Source organism: Danio aesculapii, chromosome 24, assembly GCF_903798145.1.
Source record: "Danio aesculapii chromosome 24, fDanAes4.1, whole genome shotgun sequence".
NCBI lineage: Eukaryota > Metazoa > Chordata > Actinopteri > Cypriniformes > Danionidae > Danio > Danio aesculapii.
The window spans coordinates 19,703,420-19,728,269 of record NC_079458.1 but is presented as its reverse complement, the minus strand read 5'-3'; the positions used below and the strand labels follow the sequence as shown (position 1 = coordinate 19,728,269).

General features: G+C 35.0%; 1 protein-coding gene and 1 long non-coding RNA gene across 2 annotated transcripts in view; both read right to left on the bottom strand.

Moving 5' to 3' along the window:
• The window catches only part of ctnnd2a (catenin (cadherin-associated protein), delta 2a), a 644,499-nt gene that overhangs the window by 110,986 nt on the left and 508,663 nt on the right, over positions 1-24,850 (bottom strand). Inside the window, 1 exon segment of the mRNA XM_056450831.1 lies at positions 2,421-2,571. Within this exon segment, the coding sequence (XP_056306806.1) occupies positions 2,421-2,571 (151 nt within the window).
• Positions 13,615-17,120, bottom strand: LOC130218597 (uncharacterized). Its single transcript, XR_008835961.1, has 3 exons — positions 17,061-17,120; positions 16,111-16,183; positions 13,615-13,677 (listed from the first exon to the last, which is right to left on the bottom strand). It is a non-coding gene; the product is annotated as an uncharacterized LOC130218597 (long non-coding RNA).

The following is a 24,850-nucleotide window of genomic DNA, read 5'->3' as shown; positions in this document are numbered from 1 at the left end:
GCTTTAATACTGTTAAACAAACATAAAAAGTTCAAATAAAAAGTGGCTCTATCTAAGCAATATGTACACACTAAGAATTTTTTTGTGTTTAATTTGTTTGTGTGTAATTTGTATGAGTGAGCCTGTATTTTTATGTTTGTGACATGTTTCCTTTTTTTTTTTTTGAGTGTTTTAAGATCTACCTTCCAGGGACTGCAGATGGAAAAAAAAGCAGTTTTTGCTAAGCCTAGCACAAAACATATTCCTTTCTAAGGTCAATGTAACGGTGCCTGTCCCTGTCAATATAAGTAAATTCAAATTCAAAACATCTCAATTTATACATAAATAATTTGTGAGAATGAAATAAAAGTTAGCAAATTTAACCCAAAGATGTGCCATCCAGAATCACGTGAACAGAAAATGAGCTCCTAAATGTGAGTAATATTTGTCAAACATTGTTGGAGCCTTTGAACACCTTAAATCACCATCACTTGCAGTAGTCAGCAGAACAATAAAAGCAATGAAACGAAACAAAATAAAACTAAATTAAACTGACAAAGCAAAATGGAATGAAATGAAACTTTAGTTGCAGAGCTTTCAGTTAATTTAGACAAACAAAACCATGAAAACCCAGATAATCAACCAACCAACCAAACAAACAAACAAACAAAGAACACGGCATGGCACCCAAAGCATCCAAACAGAACAAATCACAACTAAGGCCCTGTTTACACCGCCAATTTAATATGACCCAATTGCGATTTTTTGCTCATATTGCACCAGATCGGATCTGTTCTTGTGACCGTGTAAACACAAAAAAACACATGGGTTTCTGAAATTCAGAGTTCGGTTTCAGGCCTCCTTCATATGTGGAAATAAATCAGATACAAATCTGGATATGTGAGAATGCGACTATCATGTAAACAGGGCAGATCGGATTTTTTGAGGCATTACGTTTTGTATGTCATTAAACTTGCGACAATGTGGTACTTCTCCACGGTTTTAATGACGTACAATTAAAGACTGTAGAAGGAAGAACATGTGTGTGCTCATCCTAAAATTTCGAACCCACTGCTCCTCATTAAAGCTCACCACAATTTGCTCCCAACAGACCTGAGATCTCTCTCGTACCCACAAATTCCTCTGAATGGTGGAGGACACCATATATAAACCATTGGCGCAAGCTGCGATGACGGCCCTTTCCCTCCTCCTCCACCTCAAAATCATTTTAAAGTTGGGCGAACTTCATATTTAGTAGAGCTAAAAGCAAGCTGTGGTGCAGACGCTAGAACTCACCTTTATGCATGCGTGGTGTCGTAAATTGTATGGCAAGTGTAAACACATGAATCAGATATGGGTCACAATTAAAAGAATGTGTAAAGATAGGCAAAAAAAAAATCAGATATAGGCAACAAATCGGAATTGAGCATCAAGACCTGACAGTGTAAACATGGCCTAAGTGACAAACAAACAAATATCATGTCACTTTTAGTAGTTAAATAATTCAATCAAAACAAATAAGAAACAAATGAAAACAACAAAACTAAAACAACCAAAACTAATTTTTAGAGCTTTAATTTTATTCAGCAGCTAAAATAAAAACAAAAACAAAACAAACAAAAACAGTCAAACAAATAAAAACAATAAGGCGACTAAATAAAAACCTTTAAAACTTTGAAGCTGTCACTTCAACTGCAAAAAACAAAATAAAAAACAAAACAAAATTAAAATCAATAAAAACTAACACATCAGGGGTGTATTCCAGAAAGCAAGGTTAACACCATCTGCTAAACCCTGTACAAGAACAAAATTAATCCTCAAAAATACAACTTGCCTAATAATTGTGCACACAGTGAACCATAAAACTCCAACAGTGATGAACTGGTGTTAATATTATAAAGGATGAATGGGAGAATCTGGACAGAGATAGAAAAAATATCTAAAAACAAAAAAATGCCTAAATTTACAGGCAAACTTGAAGAAGCCTGGTATATTTCATGCCAGTCTCAACTAAAAGAGCTCAAAAGTATGCTAACTGCCAATGAAAGTCACACTAAATACTGACTTCTGTCCCAAGAAGCCATTGTGTGTTTTTTAAATGTAGTGTACACGTTTTCCTTACTTTCCATTTCGATCTATCAAAAACTGTCTGCCAAGCCTGGAATATGCGAGTGCAGCTTGATGCCTGCAAACCCATTTAAAATGATGAGTGTCCAGGAAAAGTGTAATAATAAAATGACAGTAATCTTCCTGTGAGCTGAGAGCTATGAACGGCCCTCTTCACCACAGCGGCTAAAACACAAGAGACTGGACTTCATTACAGAGAGACCGCAGCTGTTAACCCTGAGCTCCACAAACCATTGGTCTGAACCATTGAAAACAAAGTGAACACAGTGACTGAAAAAAGCAAAAGTTCAGGAGAGAAGGAAAAGAGATGGTACCGATTAACTCTTTATTTCTGACGTCCAGGGCCATGTTTCGGAGAGCGGTGGCAACAGCACACACAACACGATCGTTGTCGATCCTAAGTAGCTCCACAAGGATCGGCAGACCTTTCTCTTTCCTCACTGCCGCACGGATGTACACCGACCACTGAAGAGAAAAACAGATAAACAGGACAGAATGACAATGGCCTTTTCAGATTTTGTGGTCATAACTATTTATTTGACATAATATTACGAAGCAACATAGTATTGATAATAATCAGAAATGATTTCTGAAAGATGACGTGACTCTGAAGACAGCAGGACTGAAATGCCAAACCTTTGGATTTGTTTTTGAGAATAAATTTATTTCAGATTTTTTTTCAATTTTTGTCACTTTAAACAAAATAATATTTATTTATAGATTTCTTTTGACTGTTAAAAGTAACACAAATAACAAATTAGATTAATAATTCAACTCAAAACATAAAAGAAACAATCATAAGCTTATAAGCACAACAAAAACTAAAACAAAACTTTACAACTTTAAGTGTATTCACAGCAAAAATAAAAAACAAAATATAAACCTAGCAAATCCAAAAAAAAAACAAAAAAAGTCAAACAAATAAATACAAAAAGGAAAAAAACAAAACAAATATAATCTATATACAAAATATTAAGCAGAAAAATAGTATTGATAATAATCAGAAAGGATTTCTGAAAGATAACGTGACACTGAAGACAGATTAATGCTAAACATTTGGATTTGGTTTTAGAGGAATTATTCAATTTCAGAATATATTCAGATGAAATTTTTTTAAATGTAAAATATTAATATTAAGTCTGGCAATGGAGTAGTGTAGATCCAAATGCAGCATCTTTATTTAATTAAGGACAAATAAGCAATACAAGTAGGGATAGCTGACGTGAAACACATTTTGACAAAGTGTAGAGATCCCGAAACGCAAGTGTTTCAAACCCTTCACCAAAGCATAATCCATAACACCCGGTCACATGACTAATTTGATTCTAACAACCTGGTCACGTGACTAAAGTGTTTCGAAACACCAGGGTCCAGTGACTAATGCATCAAAAAAAGATACATCTCACAGTGAAAGCAGCGTACCTGAGATTGGATCGTTTTGCCATTTTTGCCATTATTTGCCATAATCACATGATCAGTTGACGTCTGAAGCTTAATTTGTCGCTTTATTACCCCATGTGACTGCTTACTTCGAATTTTGATTGCAAGGGTTTAAACACCCTTGGAGGATAGTAAAGTGTATAGCAAGAAATTTGGTATCGATTACATACATTTCTACTATTTCAAAGTGCTGCACCCGTCCCACGCACAAGTATATACTAAAATACAATAGTGATTTATAGTAAAAAAGCTTTTGAAACCATACTAAAGAGTATTAGTGTATTATTTACAACTATTTTTAAAAAAGGCCACTGCATTTTTGTTAGTATAGTGTGTAACAGAGTCCAGCTGGAGAGTGCAGCGGAAAATGCCTCACTCCCATAGCCTCCATCTTATAAACATTCCGCCTCCCATGCAGGAAATCACGGATTTAAATTCCCCGCTCGGAATTAGGTTGAAAACCGCATTTTCATGATTGAGTCAAACTCAATAAAGTATATAATGCTAAATACTAAGATACAAACTAGTACACGATACTAAAATTACTCTAAAAAGAACATTTTTAAACATTTGTGATTTAGAAATTCATGCATCACAGGGTGAAATGTTTTGATTGCCAGTGCCCGTTCCACATATCAGACGTTTTCAAGAGTCCATAAAGTGTATTCTTAATAGTTGATATGCCATGTGGGCAAATGTCTGTAAAGTGTCTGATTTTGGATCAGCACCCCACTGACAGTATAATCACACTCTGCAGGTTACAGTGAAAGACTAATACTAGCTGAGGTTCTGTATGTATGACCTCAGCTGTGGGATCAGTCTTTATCAGTGACAGAGTGTCAGCTTAGATTAAACTCTCTGCTACTCGCCACTTCTGCTGTAACGGGGAGAGAGCAAAAAACATGGCCCAGCGGGCATCACCTCACATCCCTCATTTATGATGACTTCTTTCTGTGTGTGTGTGTGTGTGTGTGTGTGTGTTTGTGTGTGTGTGCATAGGAAATAGAGACACAAAAACACAACAACAGAGAGGCTGTGTTCCAAACAGAGGGCGTTTACAGTGAACACAGCAATTTAAAGTTGTTTCAAATATAGGCTGTCAATCAAACATGGTGTGACAACAGGGGCAGGGCTAATAGATGTAGGGGCGGAGCAGTATGAGAGGGGTTGAGAACTATCAAACATTTTTTTTTTTGTGTTTAAAAGAAAACTAATAGACATCTAGTTCTTGTCAAAGAATAGAAAGGTAGACTAAAACAAGGCTATATTTGGGCTGTCAGTGAAAAACGAATAAATGTTTAATAAACACCTGGGAGTTCGCTAGATTCAGCATGTAGATTTGGTGTTGGCGCCATTAGTGAGAGAGAGTTCTGATTGGTTGTTCATCTACGAATTAGAGCATTAGAGGACAAAAACTGAAGTGATGAAAACAAGCAAGTCAAGAGGGAACACAAAGAAGTCAGCTGTCATTTTGTCACACTTCACAAATATTTGCAAGTGATATCGATAATCATCATAGCAAATACCTATGTGATGAGCAACAGAGTACAGAGGATGCAAACGCTGCTTGTTGTTTAGGAACAACAAATAATAACTTGATTCTAGTTGATCATTTGGTATCAGAAGTGGCTTATATGAAAGGAAATGGCCTCTAGATTACGCTTATTTTACCAAAATAAAATATGATCATGCCTTGATTTTTAATTATTTCGTTAGGACAGTAAGGTCTAACTTTGCTTAGACAAAAGTCTTGTCACTTAACAGAAATAATGTACAGTATAGAATATAAAGTCATGGTGCAGTGGAAAAATGTATGAATTGTATGAATGAATGTAACCCCAAACCATAATTGCGGGTTCCAATAGGTCTTCTGTGGTATTTGTGATGATTGAGATGTAGTTCAACAGATGATTCATCAGAAAAAATCTACCTTCTGCCACTTTTCCAAATGATCAACCAGAAGTCAAGTTATTATTTGTTGCTCTTACAACTGGGGTCACTGACAAGACTTTTGTCCGGTAGTGTATGTGTGCAACAAAGTTAAGTTTTTTTTACAATAAATGAAAAACCATTCATTCATTCATTCATTCATTCATTCATTCATTCATTCATTCAATCACTCATTTATTAATTAATTAATTAATTCATTCATTTTCTTTTAGGCTCAGTCCCTCAGTCACCACAGCGGAATGAACCGTATACTTATCTAGCAAATGTTTTATGTTTTACCTTCCAGCTGCAACCCATCACTGGGAAACATTCAAATACACTCATTCACACACATACACTTTGGTCATTTTTAGCACACCCAATTCACCTAAACCACATGTCTTTTGGACTTGTAGGGTAAACCGGAGCAACTGGAGGAAACCCACGCGAACACGGGGAGAACATGCAAACTCCACACAGAAATGCCAACTGACCCAGCCGAGGCTCAAACCAGTGACCTTCTTGCTGTGAGGAGTAATCGAAAAACTAAAGGAAATTAACAACATCAAAAAAATATTAATTGCCAAAAATAAATATTTGCTTTCAGAATTCATAAGCACTTATTCTGTGGATGAAAATCTGGCCAGCGGCTGTTTGAAGAAGTACCTCTAGATGCACTTTCACAGACAAACACATCATTCAATAGTATGAGTATATACAATAACATCTATTCTATATTAAGATAAAATGCGTTCCATCTTTTAAACTAGTTTGATCTTTTAATGTGTTTAAGTTTGTCTGAATTCTTTTTTTTTTGTTTTACTTTTATTCATTGTACACTGAAAAAAATGATTCAAAGATGATTCCTTGAATTTACTCAATTTTATTAGGTTAAGTGGTTGTAAACAATTTATTTGGGCTGAATTTAAACAAACAAATTAAGTTGAACATTGCTCAGTTTAATTTGTTTGTTTAAATTCAACACAAATAATTGTTTGCAACAGTTTTGCATGCAACACCTTTTCAGTGTATTTATATGGTTTGGATTCAGTGTTTTTATCTTTCACTAAGAGGTTTGCGGAAGAGTTAATACAAGCTGTGCAAAATTTGCTTCGGTTGACAGGGAGCATGTTCTGCCAAACTATAATTACTGAAATCAAAACTAAAAACTAATTAAAAATGTGTTCACAAAATAAAAATGGTACTAAAACTAAAAGCACCTTTAATGAAATAAATTAAAACTAAACTCAAATGAACACCAAATAAAAAAGTTATTTAAACTTGCAAAACTAGAATAACCTTGGTGTGCAGCTCTAGTTCCTTCAGGTAGGTTCACAAAGTACTGTCTCTTCAGAAATGAACTCCTAAAAGTACAAGTAGCCATTTTGAACTGTGATTAAGCAAAGCGCAAACCCCCCAAAATAAAACATAGTAGAGCAACCTAGTAAAATTACTCAACTATTAAGCCTGTGTGTTTTTTTTTATAACCGAACTGCAAACATGTCCACAACCTGATGCCCTGTAACTGTTCATAGCTGTACAGATGCCGCTTTCGTTTAACTTCTCCAGGGGGGTCTAAACCTGTTATGAGGCTTCAAAACCAATCCAATTCCATTGCATCTGCCTCCATCTGAGAGTATTGATCTTTCAGAACACAGCAGGTGGATTACAGCTCTCCAGCAACACAGGTAAAACAAGCTTTTGTCACTGAGAGATGCTAAAAACCATGCGAAAACAAAGAGCACTGCTGATTTACACATTTGGTTTACAGTTTACACAATTAGTTTTGGTCAGAAATTATAATTGGCAATTATACATCATTTCTTTTCAGAATGTTCAATAAATTTAGATGCCAACATCAGTAACAAACAATCCAAAAAATGTAAATATGAGGAGGGAAGACAATAATTTCAGGAAACTGAAAGTGTTGTGATACTAAAGTTGTTGTGAGTAGTCATTAGCATTAGAATTAAAATAAAAAGTCAAAATAAACATGTCCTACTTGTTATATTCTGAACCTTTTTCAGTAATGCAGATGTGAATGATTTGTTGTTTATTTTGTCAGGCAATTATAAGTCTGGCTTTCTAAGAAAGTAATATGTAAATGATTGTCATTCATGTCTGTAGAACAGTCATGTGGGACATGCTGAATTTTACTACATTGGGGCACAAAATGAATATGTAATTAAGTGTATTTAGTCTATTTCTAATGATTTTTAAAAGTTAATGTTAAATATACATTGTCCTTGACTCAGACCAAGCAATAAAGAAATAAAAATAAAATAAAAATTTAAATAAAATAAATAAAAACTACAACCCCCCCCCCCCCCCCCCCCCCCCCCCCCCCCCCCCAAATAAATATATTTTAAATATGAAAAACATTTAAATGGGAATAAATGAGTAGATAAATAATAATAATAATAATAATAATAATAATAATAATAATAATAATAATCAGAGTTGGGTGTAGTGCATTCTACAGTAATATGTTACTGTTTTCTTATGGAAAATGGAAACTTAACGGCGATTATAATCAAAAAGAACTCAGCCTATAAGGCTAGATGTTTTCTTTCCCTTATTTATTAATTTATTTGTTCATGTGTTTGGCGCATGTAACTCGTGTGCCATCGGAAAACTAGTGTAATGACGGCAAGCCATCTTTCCCAGACTCGGGGCAAAGTCCTGCCTCTCCTTTCACTCCGTCCCGAAGCCCCAGCTGGCCCTCCTGGCATCCTCTGCGTAAAACATATGCTGGATAAGTTGACGGTTCATTCCGCTGTGGCAATTACAGACTAATAAAGGGACTAAGCCAAAAAGAAAATGAATGACGAATGAATGAATGAATAAATAAATAATAATAATAAAATAAAAATAAGGTAATAATCTTTACACACAGATGCCGCGTAAGTGGCCTTTTTTAATTTAGAGATGGTACATTTGAATTGCCTCTGCCATTTCTTCCCCCACCTCAAACCTGAAAGTTGAAGAGAGAACTATATTCTTTGAATAAAACTATTGAGCTATAAAGGGAAAAAACGCAGAAGAAATTTGCCATTATATTAATTTTAGCACAGCTGCCAGTCATTTTCACATTCGTTTTTCAGTTAGGGATTAATATTAAAGTAGCCTAGTAAAAATGTCTATACTATAATATTATAATTTGTTATATCCATTATTATTATTATTATTATTATTATTATTATTATTATTATTATTATTATTATTATTATTATTATTATTATTATTATTAAAGCTATACAATTGACAAAACGCAGAACCCTTTAAAAAATTTGCTTTCATTTTGACATAGCTAAAGCACACGTTTAAAGTTATGTAAAAAAACATCCCATTCTACAGCAGCAGTCAAGTTAGGACACTTAAAAATGCCTTTTGCGTTTGAAGATGATCGACCTGCGAAGTTATGTTTACAGTGTTATAAAAGAAAAAGGTAGGCTATTTAGTGCGTGTGGATTTACCGTAGACAGGCTTTCTGTTTGGCTAATGCCTAAAAATGTAAGTAAGTAACACATTAATTTTAGCAACTATTTTTAAATGGCATTTAAATTTTAAATTCATTTTTTTATTTAATTTAACATTTAAATATAATTTAATTTAAAACATTTATTTTTTCCTCGCTGATTTTGGTTGGGTAATAAAGCATGATGACTCAGATATGATCTAGTTTAGCTTGCATGTGTGGGCATATTTTGACGTCTTTACCTAAAACTTTAAACATTTATAATATTTAAAATAAAACGGAAAGAAATAAGGAGACTAACATAATTTAAAACACTTATTTGGTGCTTAAACCACCTTCAGAAAGTTTTGCCAGCTGTGGTAGAGCGCAACGGAGGCTCCACTGGAATGTAGCAGATGTGTTAAAACTTGGTATTATTTATTAATATGTTATTAATGTGTTTTTGTGTTCCTTGTCTTGTACGTCGCCGTGTTATTGTGCGTCAACGTCACGTTTATCTGTCCTTAAGCGCGCATATAGTCGAACATTTCTGCTCGACATCGGTAGAAACAAACTTCACAAGTTAAACTCCGCGGACACTGATGAGCTGCAAGATTTCGGCTTGCTCCGGATGCGTACCCATCCTCCGACCCCCACCTCACCACCTCGCCCACAATGGAGGCGCTTCAAGCGGCGCGAGAGGAAGCAGAAGAGGGGTAAGCGCGGGGGTATCCGAACAAGGCTAGCGGCTAACCCCCACAAACCCGCAATCCCCTCCATCATTCTAGCGAATGTACGCTCGCTAGACAACAAACTGGACTACATCCGTCTACTTCGTTCATCACATAGGACTGTAAAGGACTGTTGTGCTTTTGTGTTTACGGAAACTGCACATTAGTGAGCAGCAGACAGCCCACCCCGATGCTTTTCTCATCCTGGCAGGGGACTTTAACCATGCAGACCTAAAGAGTGTGTTTCCAAAAATACAACAACACATAGACTTTCCAACACGGGGCAATAACACAATGGACTTTGTTTACACCACACAGAGAGGAGCTTACAAAGCCTTCCCCCTCCCCCACCTTGGTGGACCACTTAACTGTCATGCTAATGCCTGCTTACAGACCGATAGTTAAAGTCACCAAACCGGTTTGCAAGGAGATACAAGTGTGGCCAGAAGGTTCTTCAGAGGCTTTACAAGACTGCTTCAATACCACAGACTGGGATATGTTCAAACAGGCTGCCACTCAAAAGAGCAAGAGCACCAGCCCCAATCATGTACACCTTCTACAGAGGCACTATTGAGAGCATCCTGACCAGCTGCATCACTGTGTGGTATGGAACCTTGGATTTTCTGCAGGAAAACACTTCAATGCATAGTGAGAACAGCTGAGAAGATCGTTGGTGTCTCTCTCCCCTCCCTTCAGGACATTTACAGCACACGTCTTACCCGTAGAGCCCTCTGCATAACAGCAGATGCCACCCACCCAATGCACAACTTCTTCAGTCTGCTGCAATCACACACACACACACACACACACACACACACACACACACACACGCACACACACACACACATACTGGTACGGGTGGTTTATTGGGACCTTTTTCCCAAATAAGTACCATCATGGTATATGGGGACCCACATTTCCTTTTGTCTTACAGATTAGTAAGAAATATGAATCTTCTCCATATTGCATGGGGAATAATTCTGTCTACTCAGAATTTAATTATTGTGAAAGAGTCTGGAAATATTAAGACCTGACATCCTACAACAATGTGGGGACATGGCAAAAGTGGGCGTTTCGGATTTAATCATGCATTATGAGGACAGCCATGAGTGTTACACACACACACTAACAACCCTGGATTATGAGCACAATCAGTGTTTAACTGGACTTCACTCATACACACCAACACACTTTACTAACACAGGATTGTGAGGACAATTAGTGTTTAACTGGACTTTACTCATACACACCCACACACATTACTAACACAGGACTGTGAGGACAACTGGTGTTTAACTGGACTTTACTCATACACACCCACACACATTACTAACACAGGACTGTGAGGACAACTGGTGTTTAACTGGACTTTACTCATACACACCCACACACATTACTAACACAGGACTGTGAGGACAACTGGTGTTTAACTGGACTTTACTCATACACACCCACACACATTACTAACACAGGATTGTGAGGACAATCAGTGTTTAACTGGACTTCACTCATTCACACCCACACACATTACTAACGCAGGATTGTGAGGACAATCAGTGTTTAACTGGACTAGCTAATAGACAGACAGACAGAGAGAGATAGGTAGATAGATATATAGATCAGTAACATCAAATCACTGTCTCAAATGCATTTATTCACCAAGGCTTTTTAAAAAAACAACTCAATGACAACATTTTAAGGGTTCTGACCCTTAAAGGGTTAGTTCAACCAAAAATGAAAATTGATTTACTCAACTTCATGCCATCCTCAGTGTACATGACATTCTTCTTTCAGATGAATACATTAAGAGTTATTTAGAATTTTTCTGGGCACTTTCAAACATTATATTGGTAGTGAATTGTGACCCCTTTTTAAACCTTGAAAAAGCACAAATATCTGTCATGAAACGAACCCATACGCATCCGGGAGGTTAATGTGTCTTTTGAAGCAGATCAATGGATTTTTGAATCTGTCATTAGCTTTGTTTCCATGCACCTATTTTTATGTGCATTTTGCATACGTGCATAATAAACAGTGGATGGAAACGCCATATTGCTCATAAATTTTGAAAATGCGCATAAAAAACGTATGCGCATAACTGAGTAGGATAAACTTTTTATTTGATAAGAAAAGATGCACATAAACTACGATGGAAACACTTTTACCGCACAAATTCCAGTGTGCGCATTAAAAAAGGTCATGTGATTTTGTTATAAGAGATCATGTGATGATGAAAATGTGTGTAAATGGACAAATCAGCAGCACACTGTAAACCATCTGAACTGTTGTTTTGGTCATTCTAAAACACCTAACCGTTTAAGTATTAGTGTTATTATATTATTAATGACCTCAAGAAATAAGAGCGTCCGTGCTCCGTGTCATTTATTAGATGAAGAAAAGATTGACGCAGCTTCTCTTACCACAGCAAATTCAGTTTTTACTGTTGATATTTGGCGCCAGTTAATCAGGAAGTGACGATTTTGTTTGCTTTGACTCATTGGATGGAAACGCTGCTTTATTTGCACGTCTTTAACGCGTTAATCCAGTTTTGCGCATAAAGTTCATCCGCATTTTTGGATGGAAACACAGCTAATGTCTGTATGCTTGTTTGCGAAAAGTCAAGTTGGCTGAGTTTGGGACATCTTTAATTTGTTCTTTGATTTGTTTAGGTTCATCTGACTCTGTCGCCAACACGCAAGTAGCAACTGGAGTTCATAATTCATAAAAAATAAATATTTGTTACAAACCTATCGATCCGCTTCAAAAGACATGACATGTATTGGAACAGTTCCAACAAGGCCCACACTTCACACCCATAATAGTATTTAAGTGCCCAGAGAAAATTTTAAATAACTCTTAATGTGTTCGTCTGAACGAAGAATGTCATATACAGCTAGGATTGCATAAGGGTGAATAAACCATGGGCTAATTTAATTTTTTGGATGAACTAACCGTTTAAAAGCAGTTTTTGCTTTTCTTTGTTGAAATGCACTCCAACATTTCTTTTATTTATCTGCAAACCTCTGTTCCTCACAAAGTCACTTAATTTTTCTTCTTTCTTTAAGAACATGGTCTTCTGCTATCTTGCATTGATCACACTGTGCTTTTGTGGTGAGGTGTCCCTTTAAAATGTTTCATGACTGCATTCACTTCAGTCTGCTCCATGTTTTTATAATAACTGTCCTTGAGTTGGTGTCTGCAACAAATAAACACAAATTTACAGAAATACATATTTTTACTGACATTGTAAAAAAAACTATAAAGACTTATTTTACAGTCAGAGTGCAGGCTTTCTGTATCCTACTCAATAAGAGCACAGTTCCCTAGTGCTGCCTAACTGGTGTATTTCTTCAGCTAAATACAGGTGCTGGTCATATAATTAGAATATCTTCAAAAAGTTGATTTATTTCATTAATTCCATTCAAGCAGTGGAACTTGTATAATGTATACATTCATTCCACACAGACTGATATATTTCAAGATTTTATTTCTTATATGTTTTATCTAATCTATAGTGTTTGCTGTGCAGTGAAATATTTTATTTTACATAGCACAATATACAACAACACTAAATGTGTTGTTTTTTGCCTTGCATAATAAAATGAATGCATGTTATAATACAGAATTTAATTTACCTTGAAATTAAATTATGCTCTCTAATCCTAGTACTGTTAGGATCAATTTTACATTAATTTATTTGTTAATATAATCTTTTATTTACTTAAAACAACAAATGTGAAAAAATGGATATGGCTTTCAAATAGTGAATTGATGGAAAAAAAAAAAAACACTATTAAAAAAATACCTAGAAATTATAGGAGAAATCCATATTGTACTGAAGAACACAGACTAAAAAAATGATGACACATACATTTCTACGCTGATTATTTGTGACATAGATACTTACATTTGCAAGCTGAAGTCGGCCACTTTCTACTTGACATGGAACCGCTACAATCAATCATCGCACAAATCCAAACTGGAAAAAACAGCACTGTGTACTTCATGCTGACACTGTACAGAGGGAGAGTTTTTATTAAAATCCAATTCACATGCTAGACATACCACAACTTTTATATGAAAGCATCAATTTGTAAAAAGTCACTGCAGTTATTATTGAATTGAAAGCATGTCCAGGCTAAAAAGTGCACACATCAGATAAACCTTATTGACGCTAAAATGTCAAATTAATACTAAAACACTTTGTACATGAATGACAAAAATCTTAGTGCCAGATGTAAAATGAGCCAACACATAACCAACCAAACTCTATTCATCAACTGTGTAAAATATGGGGGTCCTCACAAGGCCAAATTGTCCTCACAATTCATGTCCATGTCACGCCCATCCCCCAATACACAATAAAGTGAACACATAACAGACCAAACTGTACTTATCAAATGTGTTAAACTATAGGGGTCCTCAAAAGGCCAAACTGTCCTTACATTCCATGACCATGTCATGCCTATCCCCCAATACACTAGTTATTATTATAAATTAATAGAGAGTAGGGATGCTAACAGTTACTCAATGATCGATTTATTGTCAGTAATTAGTTTAATCAACAGACCTTATCGATGACAGATTAGGCATGGACATTAAAGGATAAGTTATGATTTGTGCTGCGAGACAAGCGTCCACAACTTTACACATTAAATAATCAAGTGTGTGCAGTTTATGTTATGTGGGGGACGCATAAAACCCTGTTTTAAGTGGATGTCGGTTATATCTGCGGGTGCTGCCGTTAATTTGCAGGTCAGTAAATCAAAAAGTAGGCTATATGATGTTTAATTATGAGTGGGTCACGGGTGGATAAGATCAATTATTGGTTATGCAAACTTTAACCAGTTTCTCTAAAATATTAAGGTGTTTTAAGCAATTTCATCTGACAGACTGGCACGAATTGTAATTCTCACAATGAGTTTCTGAGTTCTCTCATCCTTCAGACCGAGTTTGTTCTTCCTAGGTAATCTGTGAACACGTTCAGTGCTCTGAATAGCTTGTAAAGCCTGTCCTGCTCTTTCAAATTACTTAATTAAATGTTAAATTATTATAGTTAAATTATTGAAACTGGCCAGCGCAATGGATGATTTTGTCATTAACAGTGAAAGCTGTTTAATATAGGCTTCCCTGAAACTGTGAATGTTTCACTTTAAATTTTATATTTTATTTATTTAACAAAAAGTTTGTGTTTTGGGTCTGAATAGCAGTACTTCTTTTGAAACACTTCACCACAAATGTTATTCATTCTTTATTTTGTAGATAATTGAGCACCAAAAAATACATTATTTTCCCAAAAATATATATATGAAGTGTACATTTATGTTCGTGCCTGTTGCACAACTGTGCAGTGGATGATTTGTTTCACTCTCTGAAAAATAAGGATTTAATTAATGCTCCGCTGTAATTGGTTTATCCCAAACCGCTGTCTTATATTTGCTACAAACTTTAAAACTAACAAAGCTTAAAAGAAGTCATTCTTTTACAGATTATGTCTTAAGCATCTGAATTTTTATCTATGCTGATGTGTTTTTATTTTCTCCATCTTACTCGTGGCGAGTTCAGGTGAAAGTAAGATTTAATTAAATAAAGATTTAATTAAATAAAGGCCACAATTTTATTTGCCTGCATCAATCTGGCAGGAAAATCTACATTTAAAATACATGAAATACAAAGGCTGGTTATTTTACCGGTGATGAGGGATAATAGTAGTATTACAGAGGAAATATCTTAATATTATAAAGGAAACCTAAGTTTGACATCAACAGATCCTATCAATGTCATATCGAATGCCCTTAAATAAATGTAGCCTATCTGACATCAAGCACCAAGTGTTTATTGAGATTGTGTCACCTATCATATATAGTCTGTTCTTCACAGAAGCTTTAAGGCACCTTTTTTTAGCCTAGCCTACTACTGTATATAAATTTAGATTTTTTTTTTACATATAATGTTCCATTACTTCATTTCTTTTTTTTATATTTATAGTTTATATATAAAATGAGCACTTAGCTTATTTCGCAGTGATCATTATGCAAAGAGCATATTGCATATTGGTTTTATTCTTCATTAACACATTCATTAATTATTTATTTTATAAATGGACTGTTTATACGGACTAAGCTATTAAGTCTCCAAATGGAAAAGGCTAGGGTGATGTGTTTAATATTTCAAAACATTCAAAACTTTATCTATTGTGTTTATGGAGTGGTGATTAATGATTAATTAATAATTTAAATGATCATGGATCACAGGATTTTGTGGAAATTGACATCCCTAACAGAAAGAGGTCTATTTTACTCAAAGAGAGTTATTTTTGAGATTATTTTTGAGACCCTTCTACATTGAACATTGTCAAAGAGGAAATTATTTTGTTCGCAATAAGATATATTTGCAGTTTTGGATAGAAACTCTGCTCATATCAAGAAGTAAATTAAATTCTCTTACCTTCTCCTTATCTGATGTGGAAGTGTTTCGAACCACATTCAATCATTGCCATTGATGACTCTTCACATAATTCCTGTAAATGTGAAAAGGAAAAAAACAAAACAAAACAAAAAAAAATATCACAAGATTGGGTCAAAAAGCCAAGTAAGTACTACACTTAACTAATGAACTAATAATACCTGGCCAATTTCAGGTGTTAGGGAAAAGCAAATGAATGAAAAATTCTTGGACAACATCTACAATTTCATTTCATTTGTTATCTGAGTTTTTGTACAAGAAAGCAATTGGGAAGTATAAATTGAGCCTAAAAAGCCAACACATAACTGACCAAACTCTATTCATCAAATGTGTTAAAATATGGGGGTTCTTACAAGGCCAGACTGTACTTACATTTCATGTCCATGTCATGCCCATCCCCCAATACACTAGTTATTATTATTAATTAATAGAGAGGTGTACATTTTACTCAAAGAGAGTCATCACAACAACATTTTTGAGAAAACAGCCCAGGTAAAACAGCCTAATATGATAAATCAACCCTCCTTCTACAACCACAAATCAGAAACAGTTGGGACAGTATGGAAATTGCTAATAAAAAATTGTGTAATTCTTTTTTACAACACTTAAAAATGTCCAAGAACCGTGTCCTCTCTCACCTGTTGACATCACCCGTTTCACATCACATCATTATTTAACCATTTTACCTGATGACAGCCCTAAACTCCTGTCACAACTTTTTTTTAAATATGTTGCAAGAAGCAAAATTGGAATACAAGTTTATTAACACATTAAATAATGTCTGTTGGATTATCTGCAATGCAATACAAATCAAAGTAAATTTAGTAATTAGTACTTTCTTTTTTTTATTAGCATTTTCCATACTGTGCCAATCTTTTCTGATTTGAGGTTCTAACATGGTTTGCATCAAGAAAGAAATTAAATTCACTTACTGTCTCTTTCCCTGACATGGATGTTTTCACACTGCATTCAATCTCAGTCACCAATGATTCTTCATGCAATTCCTGTAAAAGTGAGAAAGAGAAACAAGATTGGGGCAAGAAGATTTGCAAAGTGACGATTTTATTATCTTTGACTCATTTGAGTGAAACAGTTATTGTTTGAAACATTTTAATGCATCGTTTTAAATTTCTACATAAGTTACATTTGCCTATTGGCTTTTTGTCAAAGGAACCAGTGTGATGCCGACTGCTGGTTTGCCTACAAAGTGACATTATAGTCCCATCACTCAATTTAACAAATGTGTTCAAATATGGGGGTGAGAAAGGAAACTAGAGATGTTCATATTAATCGTTTAACCGTTAACTGAAAGGATGCATTTTTAACCAATTTATGGTATCAGTTAAACAATTAAAATGTATTATTATTTTATTTTGCAACACATAGGGCTATTTGTTAACTCAGGGATATTATAATATGTGCAACCACAAGTGCCTACAGATGTATTTTGATAAAAGAAGCATAATGAAAAGAGTGAAAAGACTTGTCACAGTTTGACACAGACAAGTTGATGCCAAACCAACGCCATTGGTTGTTGTCTCTGTCCTGGATCTGCATTATAAACCCCTTCGTGTATTTGCACAAGTGGAGAAAGAATCCCCTAATGCAAAACTTTCTGAAATGTGCTCTGCTCTGAAAACAAGTCGAAGCATTGTGGTTTTCACTTGCGCTGAGTGCGCTCCACACGGCACCATCATAAATACAATCAACAAATAACTAAACTTTTTTTTTTCATTTGGAGAATTACAGTTATTAACAGTCTTTATAAAAGATCCATTTCTAAAATAGCCTGCATAGCCTAATCTACAAATCAAACAAATGCTGATTGACTTAAATGATTTATGCTTATGATAACTCCACACCAAACTGAGACTTTCATTTTATAGCTTTATAAACTATTAAAATGTATACAAAGTAATGCAATCCTTGGCTACATGTTAAAAAAACTAAATTATTATTTGCTATAGTAGCCTAGCCTATACTTTAAATATAAGTCAAGATGTGCCTTATTGTCTCTCATCACCACGGCCACAGCGCACATCTGTTTAAAGCTTCTGAAAAGAACAGAGCTTCATTTGACATATGAAACAATCTTAATAAAAAAAAAAATAATAATTTTTTGCCATCAACTAGACTACGGGCTACACTGTTTAAGGGCATTCTATACGTTATGACAATGATAGAATCTGTTGTTGTGAAGTTTAGGCTATATTTCCTTCTTAATAAATTTCCTTTAAAATCTCTAATAACATTATTATACCTCATTGCTGGTAAGATATAACCAGCCTTTCAGCAAAGGCTATATTGCTATACTGATATTTCTGTGCTACTGAGGACAGTGCAACTAAAAATCACACAAGCACTGGAGGTAAAATCAGATGCTCAAGACATAATCTTTAAAATAAAGACTTCTATTAAAAATGTTGACAGACGTTGCGATATAAGAATTAGAGAGGAGCATTAATTAAATGCCTATCTTCTGTAGAGCAAACGATTTGAGGTAGCCTGCTATTTTTATTTGAATGAAACAAAAACCAAAAAGAAACATGATTGGAAATAAACAGCATGCTGGTTCTTAAAAAGGATTCAGTCAGTGTTTTCGTTTTGTAATCTCAATTTGTAATTTAACTGAAAAGAAAATATTTAGGGCAGGCCTTTTTATTTAGTTTATTATTTTTTTCTATGCTGTTGGAAACACTGTGTGTGAAGACTTTATAATGTTCTATGCATATTTTATTAAAGGGTTGCACTTTAAAATACTGAGATGTGTGAAACCATTAGGGTATATTTAGATTGAGCATAAGGTACTGTTGCACTTTTAAAAAAATGTAAAAGGTGAAGTGCCTTTTTATTTTTAAAAAAAGTTTCTGAATTTTAAGATACAAAGATGTTATTTTTCTATAGTATTCATATTCATTTTTTATATCTTTTTTGCAGTTTTTATACAGTTATTTTGTAAAACTTTACTCTAGTTTGCTGTATGCATTTGTAATAATTTATTAATGGATAAGTCTGAAGCACACCATAAATTTAATCTGTCAATTTAAACAAGGCTAAAATTATACACAACTGTTTCTACAGATACCCACTCAGGTATCGGTTTAGTACTTCCATTTGGTTGATTCCCTGAGCTCAGGTATGAGAATCAGTATCGGGAAGGGAAAAAGGGTATTGGAACATCCCTACCTCTTATTCTAACATGGTCAGCTTCAAGAAGGAAATTAAATTCACTTACTGTCCCTTTCCCTGATAAGGTTTCGCACAGAATTCGATCTCAGTCACCAACTATTCATGCAATTCCTGAAAAAGGGAAAAAGAGAAACCCAAGATTGAGGCAAAAAGGTTTGCAAAGTGACTATTTTATTGTCTTTAACAAGTTTGACGCAAATGATAATTATTCACAAATTTTAGCATATATTTCAATTTTCCACATAAGTTACATTTGCAGCTTTAGATGGAAACCTGGCTTTTATCAAAAAGAAAAATTTAATTCACTTACTTTCTCCTTACCTGATGTGAAAGTGTTTCGAACCACATTCGATCATTGCCATTGATGACTCTTCACATAATTCCTGTAAACATAAAAAGGAAAGGCACAAGATTGGGTCGGAAAGGCAGTGAATGCAGATATAAAATGAGCCTACAAAGCCAATACATAACCAAACCAACCCCTATAGAGTGATGGAACTATGATGTCTCTGTAAACAAAAACCCAGAAGTGAGTTTGTGTTTTAGCACTTCTGCTTCCAACTTTCTAAAGTAAATGTTTTTTTTTTATGTTTTTGGAATGGCATATTTGTAAAATCCTTAAAATAAGATGTGTTTAATGCAAGCTTAAGAAATGATCTTCTTCATTTGTACACCCCTTTGCGCTCACTGAGATCATCTTCTGCTGAACTGTTATCTGTCCCAAACTTTAAGATGAAGTCATTTGGTGGCAGGGCTTTTAGCTGTACAGCACCAAAGTTATGGAACTCCCTGCCTTTGTACATTCGCAAGGTAGACTCTATTTAGATAAAAACGTTTTTTGTTTAGGATAGCTTTTAATGATTTGCTGGTTTAATTTTATGCTGATTGTCATTTTTACTGCTTGTATTTTTATGATGTGCTTGTGATCTGCTGTAAGGTGTTCTTGAGTGCTTTTTATTATTATTATTAAGATACATTCATGTTTTATTCTAAGATATAAAACACACCAGTTACAGCACATTTGTGATTTTTCTTTTAAGCTGTTAGGTGTCTTTATAAAGCTGGTTGCTAAAAAGTTGCTAAACGAGACTACAGGTGCTGTCGGACATGAAATATCTCACAGTGAACATGTTGATGGTGATGAGGTGACGATGATGGTATAGTCCGTTTATAGCCTAGTGTCAGACTTTTAGTTGTGGTGCTTGTATTCAGGCTTTAAAATTCAGGAAAGTTATATTATGATGAAGAGCATTTTATATTAAAGATGATCTCAATGGACAAAAGGTGCAAGTTTAATGAACTATGGTAGAGCACAGAGCTTAGTTTTTGCAATAATCCTATTGGCTACACGAGTGACATTATAAATGAGTGATTATAATAAATGATTCACCATTCATATGGACCAATTTCTTCTTCCTTCAAATCACAACCAAGCAGCAACCTCCCGCTCTCCCTCGGGAAGCCAATACGGAAGTAACTGAAACTGCAATTCATCAAAATTCCGCTAGTCCTGGCTCCATAATAGAGCAAATTGTAATTGAGCCCACTGTTAGAATGGCCAACTTTACAGCAGAAAAAAGGTGTTTACAGCCTGGTATAAAGAACCATTTTGGTTCATATAGCTAATATTACCCTCCATGACAACTGTGAGGGGGGTGAATTTTTTTATAATTTATCCGTTTCCTTTGTATTAGGTTATATTAAGTATGCATAATTAAGGGCGTGGCCACTTGAGTGACAGCTAGGTCTCGCTGGTCGCCGTCACTTCACCTCAGCTGAATCCGGCAGATTAGCCACTGATCTCGGCATATTCATCGTATTTTTGTTTTGTTTTATGTGGCTTTACACAGTCAGTTGCCTTTTGGACTTATTTCTTACAATTATTAGATGATATTGGATGCTGTGTGCACTTAATTGTGCTCACAAACCATTCATGTGGCCTCGTTTCCCATGTGAGTAAAGTTATATACTAGTATACCATCTCTATAAATGTATTTGTTTTATTTAAGATCATTTATCATTAATATTTTTCTTTAGACCTGTAAAGCACTCCAGAATGTGACAGATTGATTAGCTGTAGGCTCTAGAACAGTCATCTGAAGCGTTATCATACAGTGTTATGCTGGAGTTCATCAATAGTCTTGCATTTACTAACACAGACTATATTTAAAGTGTTTGGAAGTATTTAGCGTTTTCCTCCTGTAGAAAAACGTCATAAGAACAATGTTTAGTGGCTCAATGTATTACTACAGTGTTTTTAAAAGTCTAAAGACTTTACTGATATAGTGTACAGCCAAGCACATGTGGTCAGAACACAAACGAGTCGCAGGTAATAAAGTATTAAGCGTTTCTCCCAAAGTAAAGTCTGTCTTCCAGGTCTAAGCAAAGTGCCAGCAGGCGTCTGTAGCTCCGCTCACTCTCCGCCTCTTTGCCCTTGTTTGGTATCCCGCCGTGGGTGCGATGACGCGCGAACAAAATGGCGACGGTTGGCCGCGCCTACTTGTAGCTTCTTTTGCAGTGTTCAGAAACCTATGGTTGATGTCACGGATGCTCCGTCCATATATTTTACAGTCTATGATCACAACCTGTAGATGTGATTAAAATGGTTGCCTTATTTTGTGTAGATTACAAAATATGTATTTAATTGTGTGTTGTAACTTGTAATCACCCGGCACGGCTTGTAATCACGTATCTATTATAGATCAGTGCTTGTACTGTATCTCTCAGGTTAAATCTGTATGGGGTATTCAAATATTGTGTCCAAAACCACGTTGAAAACTCAATGTGTGCTTCTTCCTTTACCAATTTAAATTAGTTTCTGAACTCTGTCATTGCTATGACCACAATCAGCTGTTCATACACATATGCTGCAGTCAATTTTCAGAATAATTCAACTTTTGCCACTGTGTGGATTAATACTGAAATTTAAAAACATGCACAAACAATGAATTTATTTCTTTAGAGTAATTTGAAACACCAAAAACTAAACTAATAAATGAAATCCACAACACAATACAACAAACTAGGGCTGGGCGGTATATTGAGTTCTGGGGATATATCGATATGATTCCCCAACTCGATGCGGGATTATCCAACATCGTTTATATCGATATGGTTTGAAGCCACACATGCTCATTCTGCGCGAAACAGACCACTTCAAGGCAGCACACGAGCTTCACTTGCACAAATGAGCGCATGCGCAAATAAATGATTCACTCCATGAGTCATACAATAGATTTGTTCAAAATGAACAAAACATTCAAGAATGACCCATCACTGACACAACATGGAGGAACATGCAGTGTCGGTGTTGTATCGAAATCTGACTCACCTCGCGTACGCGCACGTCACACAGCGCCTGCAGCTGTCACAGCGGTTTATCAGAAACCTTTTATTGATCATTTCTTCCACAATTGACAGCAAGAACGAACATAGAAGCCTTGTCAAATTGACTGATGTGTTCAAATAAATTAAAAACGTCAAAATGGGAGGAATTTATACCACATTTCGAAAATAAAACCAGCTCATATTCACTGATTATAAGTTCAGTATTTATTGCACGACGGTCTCTTCTTTACATATACATAATAATACATTTAGCTCTGCGTTCTGCTCTGTTATAATGACTGTTTACATTTATATGCTTAACCAGCATTTTATCACAGTACTCTGAAACTGTTTCATTACTTCTCATATCTATAGTCTATTTGCTTTCATCTCCTTATTTAATATTTAGTAAAACAAGTTTAGTCAAAACAAAAGAAAAAGTGTAGGAGTTTTTTTACTTGGAGTGGAAGACTTCTCTGTAGATATCTTCGATATGTGCACTGTTTAATAATTGTGCACAATACATACATGTAAATGTGTAACTAATAAAACATATACAGCTGATTTAATTGTTGTTTGTAAAATCACACAACTGTGGTATACAGGATTACTTATAACAATACTGTAATTGTGACAAAATAGTGTGTGTTTCATATTTACATTTATTGTGGTTTTTTTCTATCCTACAATATTTTTTTGTTGTGTTACTATTTAAGTGTGTGTATGGTTCTGTTTACTTTGTTATTTGCACAACAGCACAGTAGTGCTGAGTATAGTGTTAAGCAGGAAAAAACCCTGTACTGTATTTATTTATCAAAGATTTTTTTTTTACTTGAAATGTTGAGCAACAGTTTTAAGCAGGAAAAAAAAGAAAAAAAGATTTTGTGCAGCTGTTATTTTTTTGTGCAGCTGTTTTTTTTTTTTGTAAACAGAGAGGGAAACCCATGTGCTTGAATTATATTTTGCTCAAAAACTGTTTAATAAAGTTTTAATAAAGGCTTTAACTCTCAAGTAACCATTTATGGGAAAATACCAGATGCATATCGTATACCGTCGTTCCTCCTAAAAATACCGGGATATGATTTTTTGCCCATATCGCCCAGTCCTACAACAAATGTGTCTTAAAGAGAGCACACACTTACCCTTGAATGCCATGGCCAAGAAGAATCACCATAGAAGTGGGTAATTTCTTCATCTGGAAAGTTATCCCTGTAGTAAACGGACACAGGTGTGGGCTTCTTTAAGAACTACTGCCTTCATTTAGCATTTCTGTGATCATCATTCAGGCATCCCAGTTATCCATCCCTTTTTTTGAAGCATCGATGCTGTGGGAAAAATATAGCATAATTAAAACATTCCTGACTGAAACACAAAGTAATAACCTAATATTGAATAGTTTGTGATGTTAAGCTAACCTTGCTTTTTAATCTTTTGTCAAATATATGACACAGTTTACTTCCCTTCCTTTAAGTGTTTCTATTGACATCCTGACCACCTTGTTATTGTTTATTATACCATAAAATTTGTATGTTGTTAATAATAATATTAATACTACTACTACTTATTATTACTACTACTAATAATAAATAGTCTACAGTGGACAAGCTCAAGTTTAGACCTCGTTTACACCTGTATTTAGCATCATCCATGTCTGTTTAAAATGTTTAAAATGAAGCCAAAAATGTCCAACTTACCAGTAATGTGTTTCATTAAATATGAACTCAAAGACTGTAGTGGACTGAGTTGTCAGACTGTAAAGTTAGAACAATCGTTAAGAAATGAATATACGTGTCATATAACTGTAATATAAACAAACTGGGTCACGGACACCATTTATTCTGCTAATGATGTCGCACCTTAAGTGATATGACCCTGACTAACTCGTCATGCACACAATGTTTAAAGTTAACTTAACACACGGCACAAAAGTATACAGTAAATAAGTAGTTCATACCTTAAAGATGCACAAATGGTTCTCTTTTGTAGTTGCTGATAGTTCACTCCGTTGGAATTAAAGGTCTAACATGAAGCGGGCTGATATTGATGGACATGAAATCCAGCCAATCGCTGACGAGGATTCCGCTGATCGACCAATGAAACGCGATCAAATTCAGCCAATCGCTGACGAGGAGGCCCTCTCGCTAGACCAATGAAACGCGACTGTGACGAGCAGAAATGTGTATGAAAGAGCAGTAGCAGCGAAGGG